The sequence below is a fragment of the Fragaria vesca genome, linkage group LG4 (genome assembly GCF_000184155.1).
Source record: "Fragaria vesca subsp. vesca linkage group LG4, FraVesHawaii_1.0, whole genome shotgun sequence".
In the NCBI taxonomy this organism is placed as follows: domain Eukaryota; kingdom Viridiplantae; phylum Streptophyta; class Magnoliopsida; order Rosales; family Rosaceae; genus Fragaria; species Fragaria vesca.
Genome location: NC_020494.1, coordinates 7,374,713 through 7,381,668, shown reverse-complemented (window position 1 = coordinate 7,381,668; position 6,956 = coordinate 7,374,713). Strand labels below are relative to the sequence as shown.

At 36.8% G+C, this 6,956-nt stretch overlaps 1 protein-coding gene across 1 annotated transcript; it reads right to left on the bottom strand.

The window, feature by feature from the left end:
- Positions 1-1,296: 1,296 nt before the first annotated feature.
- Positions 1,297-6,250, bottom strand: LOC101304271 (uncharacterized WD repeat-containing protein C2A9.03-like). Its single transcript, XM_004296626.1, has 10 exons — positions 6,185-6,250; positions 5,440-5,581; positions 5,191-5,358; positions 5,005-5,091; positions 4,767-4,901; positions 4,453-4,563; positions 2,920-3,011; positions 2,730-2,835; positions 2,486-2,572; positions 1,297-1,896 (listed from the first exon to the last, which is right to left on the bottom strand). Exons 2-10 carry the CDS (start codon positions 5,572-5,574, stop codon positions 1,483-1,485), a joined length of 1,335 nt encoding a protein of 444 aa, XP_004296674.1. The 5' UTR covers positions 5,575-5,581; positions 6,185-6,250; the 3' UTR covers positions 1,297-1,482.
- Between the last annotated feature and the right edge of the window lie 706 nt (positions 6,251-6,956).

The following is a 6,956-nucleotide window of genomic DNA, read 5'->3' as shown; positions in this document are numbered from 1 at the left end:
GAGAGAGAGAGAGAGTACTCAACTATATGATTCAAAGTTTTTGTTTTTTTTTTTGTTTTGAATGGGTTGTACAAGGTAGCAAGTAGCAACTATATAAGAATGAAGTAGCTAGAAAAGAAAAGAAAAAGAAATAGCTAGCTAGGGCACACATATAGCTTAGGTAGATATTGCTTAAATTTCAAGATATGTATTATGCATGGGGGTTGTGAGAAACGACACGAACCATGTCGACCAGCTCGATGAATACATAATCGATCACATGCATATTCATCCGTTCATTCATTCATAAAAGGAAGGAAGGAAGGAAGGAAGGAACAGTAGGTATCATCAGTATGGGGTTTGGCTAGCTGTTCAATTTGAACAGTCACGGATGGATGAGATGTTCTTGGCGCCTAGCAGCAAACCCCAACAACATGCATGTTCGCCGGCAAAGACAAAACCACCGTGGCCGGGGACCCCACTCTCATCGGAGATATATGTATGCGCCCTTGCTGTCATGGCGATTTCTTATCTCTTCGGTGTCCCGCCGGGAGGGGCTTCCTTGCTCTTGTCCTTTTTCTCCGGCCAGCTTCACTGGTAGTTTAGTACCACTTCCATTGTGATAAACTGACAGAGTGACAGGGGACCAAGGAGTAAAATATCGACGACGATGGAAATTTCGATAGTTCAAAAAAACGAAATTTCGATGGATATATCGAGATAATATCGAATATCGATAGAAATTTTACCAAATTTTATCTAAAAATTGTATATTCGACAAAAAATAAACTAAATATAAAATATCAGAAATATATGAAAATTAATATCGGTAATCGTAAAAAACAGAAATTTCGAGAAAATATCAAGGATATTTTGAATATTTTACACCTTGCTGGGGACTTTTGGAAATCTAATCTATCCTCCCATCTACCTGCTTTGTATCCATCTTCTCTGTTTGCCACACCAATGCTCTATTTCTACCATTGTTTTGCTAAGATCCTTCTTGTAGAATCTGGTTGCACTCCTCCGAGGTCAGTCACCAACTCACCATCATTCAAATAGACAAATACGCTTTGCATTGGCTTCGGACTATTGCGCATTACCTTGGTTTAAACTTTTGAACTGCTGCGTAAACTGCTATCCAAGGCTATACTTCTTCTCACAAAGTAAAACAATATTACCACTTGACTACTAAATAGAGCTAAAAACAGATATTCAAAAGAGACTTCCTGCATCTCAGACAAGGCATCTACTAGAATTTTATGTCATGACCTTTTTCAGTACTTCTCAATGCTATTTGGAGCTTGAATTGCAAGACATCGAAAGAGCAAAATGCATTCTCAGGATTTTGATTTTTCAAGCAAGTTTAAATATTCACTGTACATATTATTATGTAGTCTAATCGGCTTATTCTACTGTGAAACTTGATTTATAACAAGAAATAGAACAGAGAGAATTCAGAAAGATAGGCTGAAAATGAAAGCACCCGTTTCTCTTAATCAATCAAAAATAGGAATCAAGGTATCCATATGTATGCCTTCTGTTATATTGCAACAAGCTTGCGTACGTACGGTCCCAGATTCCTATGTACAAGGATTCATCGTCTGGACTTGCTGACACTCCCGAAATCTCCCCAAAGAAATCAATCTCTTGCCGTTTTTGGTAATCTGCCGTTGTACTATATATGTGCACAAAATCTGCAGGTTCTGCAACAATCATAAACTGACCATCTGATGAAAACCGAATAGACCGACAAGCACCCAAGTTATTCTTCAGAACTGCGATGGGTGATGAGAGATTTCTTATATCCCAAACTCGGGAAGTCTTGTCCTGATTTCCGGTGGCAAATATGCGGCCATCAGGATGCCATGCAGAAGCAAAGGAGTAATCTAGATGACCAACAACCTTGGCAATAGTCTGGAAAGATCAAACAATGTGCATCTAGTTAGTGACAAGTCCCTATATTTTTGATCTATATGGTTTCTTTTTAGTAAAAAACTTTTGGTTTAGTACTAATCACAGACAGGATCATAGATCATCATACTACTAGAAACAGAAAGTATACACACCTACATTCTGGTTAAACTGCTTTAGAAAGTGTTGTATTACGACAAGATCATCTTTGCTCACAATTGGTCGGTTATTAGTGCATGTCAACGATCTCGGCTAATTGTTGAACCTTGTAGGTACAATAATCAACTAGCATTTACTTTAGTTGTTATTATATGATTTAGTAGTTATATAATCATTGGCGAAAGAATGGGTTAAGCTTAGGATTATAGGATGCAAACCTTCCTATATGCATGGCAACAAATCTGGCATAGGGTCAATTTCCTAAAGCTCTCGAAATCTATATCAATTGAAGGGCACCAGCTTAAAGAACATGATAGCCATATTGATTACTTTACCCCAGTTATCATCTTCAGAAATTCTAATGACTCTTGACCATTCTAGCAGCAATATTTCTGCTCTAAACGACTGCAAAAATAAAATAAAATGTTGACACCTTTCCATTCTGAGAATCCATAAGCAATCCATCCACATGATCTCCAACTACGGCAACAAGCCTACGATCTGGGCTTATTGATGTATGCTGCATAGAGAGACAGTTCAACATCAAATAAATGGCCAATAACCTTGTACTCTTGAGTACAACATCTAGGAGCAACAAAACTGGTCTTCTAATAGTAATCTTTAAGGAAAGATTACGATAACATTACTCCTATTCAATGCATGCTATGATGACTCACATTCACTGGCCAGGGGAATCTAAAGTGATTCAGAAGCTGAAATCTCTCCATGTCATATTCCCTTATACCACAATCATTATTGGATGCCATGAAATGCATTCCACCCCTGAAAGAGTTTGCGCCTCAGACTGTGTTACTTATAAATAGGAATAAGATCTAGATAAATAGCTTTAAGAAATAGGAAAGATACCCCAGGCTATCATATATTTCAACAGCATTTGTAATGGCATTGTCATCGTATGTGGTTCGGGTACAAAAACTCACTCCTTCTTTATCAAGACGCTGCACCAAAAGAGAAATAACATTATACAAATCCATTAACAGAAATACAGCACTGTGTTGTCTCTAGTTACCATCACTCTTATGATCTTATCCCAATGACAAACAGAAATAGTGGGCAACCAGACAAAAGCCCCAACTAGTATATGACCAACTAGTCATGACATTCACTAACTAGTATATGAATGCACAATAAAAGTACATGACCATGTCACAATGACCATTCAGCTGTGGACACAAGAAGGAAAACCAGACAACAATGGGGTAATTTTGCAGTTTCATCGCTCTTTAGAATGTAAAAGGACCGGAAATTACTATTTAATAATATGTAACAGTGTCACTAGTTCAGTGATGACAATCAAGCCAATAATACGTCAGAAGATGTAGACCTAATGGAGATAACTGGAAATCTGTTGGGTTCAAAAACACCTACTGTTACACTCCTTACAAAAGCTGACAAGTATCAATCAAAAAGAACCTCCTTGGTGTTACCAGAAATTTGACTCATAAACTGAGACACAATGGAACATAATCAATCACATGTCACTTTTCTACTTCTACGTTGTGTGCAAAGATGCCAAATCTATTCGAGTGAATAGCCCCATGCTTAGAAGCAGGTGCTACAGCCAGATTCCCCAATATTTCTAGAATCAACTACAGCTCTGTAATTCTTTGTCAAGCTAAATATTGATGGCCAATTTGTGCACATGGGATACCTAGATATGTATATGAGACTTGGATTAAAAAAATAAAGGAACACACAGAAAGAACACTGGTGAACATAAGAAGAAAATGTGGAAAATAAATAGTAATACGCTTTTCAGAAACCAATATAAGAACCAAAGAGCAACAAAACCGGCTTCTCCTAGCCAAAACTCCAAAACACAAATCCATATCATCTCTTAATAAATCACATCACTTCACTATATATTCTAAACAAATCCTATTGGGAATGCCCTGAGCTAAATTCAGTTCTACGCATTTGGTGCAGGTTTTATTGCTCTAAAGTTTCCAAGCCAAAACTGCTCCAGAATTTTAATACAAATCATTTTCATTAACATTATTCTAACCAACTACCACTAACATTCAAAAGAAGTCCATGTGTACATTACATAAAAATTTAAATCTTATCCAACTCTATAAATGTAAGGTCAGTCACTTCTCACTCATCAGTTTGCAAATTCTCCAAGACAAGTAGAACGTAAAATCCTAGATGCAACAATGAATTCCAATGTGCTGCGACTCAATAAGAGTTTATAATAAAAAGAGATGAAAATCTTAGAGATATATTATGTATAACTCCAAAATACATCAAATGGTGGTCCTCTTGGAGAAATAATATGTTTAAAATTAGCTAAAATATTTGTTAAGCTTTTTCTCTCTACTTTAAACATTTACTCCAAATGACAGAGGGGTTAATGTACCAGTGAGATGAAAAACAAACCTTGCAAGTAAGCTCTCCTTGGAAACCTCCAGCAACAAGGAAATTGTCCTTGACAGCTAGCGTGCTAATCTGAGTCTGCATAAAACCCTCCAATAAACTTCCTGCATGTTTCTGCAAGACCATAGAACTTGGCAAAATCAAACTATATACATAGATAAACACTAAACACCATGTGCAAAATTGTGAATGAACACTCAAACATAAGAACTTTTATTGGGACCAAAAAAAAAAAAAAAAAACAAAACTTGCTTGTTCTTTGTGTAAGGTTGAAAAGAACCAAAATGGTAAACTTTATGTATAGGTAACTCTACTACCTCAGTTGGCGCAACATGTCCTGAAAAATTGAGGACCTCAGACAAATTGCCCGATAGAGAAGACCAATGCATAACTGAATAATTGGACATGAGATAGACGTCATGTTTCGAAGTAGCCCAAACCAGATTTCTGAGCTGTACGACAACATGATTGAAGGTTATCAACAAAGTATACTTATACTTATCAACAATGTAATGATAAGGGAAGTGCTAATATGTCACTTGCATGTCAACTAACCTGAAAATGAAGGATTGTAGGTTTAACCAATCTTGTGTTGTGGAAGAATTCATAATAGTTGCCACCCTTCTGCGTTAGTTGACACTCCTAATGTCGAAGATTGCATTCATTAGTAGTGCCCACTAACTTCAATATTCAATTGGTAATCAGAAATGAAAACGAGAGAACTTAAGAGCAAACTGAAACCTTGTCCACAGCTTCCCCAGATAAAGGGATATTCTCATAATTCTTGTACTGTTCAAGCCTCGTCAATCTGTACTTTTCCCTTGTTATGTTTAACCTATCCCATGGAATACCCTGAATATCCTTTCCCTTTCGTGCTTGAGCAGATGACGTATCTGACACCTGGTTGAGCTTTCAAGATGAGAATTTCAGGTCCTGTCAATAAAAAGCAAAACACAAACCACAGGCACCAAGAGAGGAGGCAAAACATACCATGTCGTACTCGTCAAGAACCATATCTCTACCATGATTTTCTTCATCTGCATCCGCATCAACATCCTCAACAAAATCAGACATGTCACCTTCATCTGCCATATACTCAAACTGATGAGGCTGCTCAAAAGCCATGCTCTATCTGCAATCAAGTCCAAACTCAACATCTTCAACAGAACACTAGTACAATTTACAAACACCCCCCGCACACACTACAGATACGCACTATCATCCTTCCTTTCACCATACATACATTATGTATAGACAAAGAAAACAAAAAGAAACCCAAATACCTAGGAAATGAAGGTAGAAGAGCCCCAAGCTTCTACTGTCCTATCCGAAATTTTCAAAAAACAACTTCCTGAGCTAATTCTATGCAAAACCCAAGTCAAATGTTCGAAAACAACTACTTTCAAATACAAAAAAGAAATTGTTACTACATCATTTGGCAGATGATGAGTGCTATGAAGCTATCAAAACTTGAGGCATAATCAAAGTGGGGGCATGCACACACAATATATACAACCCATCATGAACAAATAAACCACAAAAATACAAACAGATTGCAAAGAATCACCAAAACAACAAAAGACCGAGACTCGAACACAGAGCTCAACTGGGTTTCAAAATTCATATCAAACTGTTCAAACCAAATTGAAACAATAAGAAGAAGAACAAGAACACATACATACATACCCAGATGGCCTATGAAAGAAATTGAGAGAGAGAGAGAGAGATCAATGACCTGAAGAATGAAGCCCAATTTGTGAATGGTATGATTTGATTAGGGCTCTCTCTATCTGCGTGCGGGTCCTTTTGGGAATGAGAAAATTAAGAGAGAGAAATGAAGTCGTAGAGGAACAATCAATACTAATATTAACCAATAATAATATTAATAGATATTATTAATACACAGAACAAAATGATGAGATGATATTTTTGGGTATTGCATTTTTGAGTGATGATGATGATGATTTGAATGTCACGTGGAATTTGTCGGCAAAGGCTCTCTCTTCTTATCTTGGTTATTGGGTAAAGACTTTAGCATCACCATCATCATCATCATCAAACTTGAAGCACCAACCAGAGGAACAAGCAAATCGACCAAATGAGTACTACTACTTCCCACCCTAATGTTTCTTTTCTTCTTTTACAATTTACCACGTTGCTTGGTGTTTTTTGTGTGTTTGGGACGAAATCACAAATGGTGTATGAACTATACATCTATTTAATCGATAGTATTTCAAGTGTAATACTTGTCACAACTGGTACCTGAATTTTTTCGAGTCTGTTTGAAGTAAAAGTGTAATACTTGTTACAACTGGTACCTGAATTTTTTCGAGTCTGTTTGAAGTAAAAGTAGTGACAACAGAGCCTCCCTTCTAATGCGAGGTTGATTTTTGTTAAATGAGAAACTAATTCGGTAGCTCATGTTTTAACTCAATATGCTCTATTTTCTTTCTCAGACGAACATAGGTTTTTCTCTTGTAATTCCTCCGCATATGGAGGAACTTATC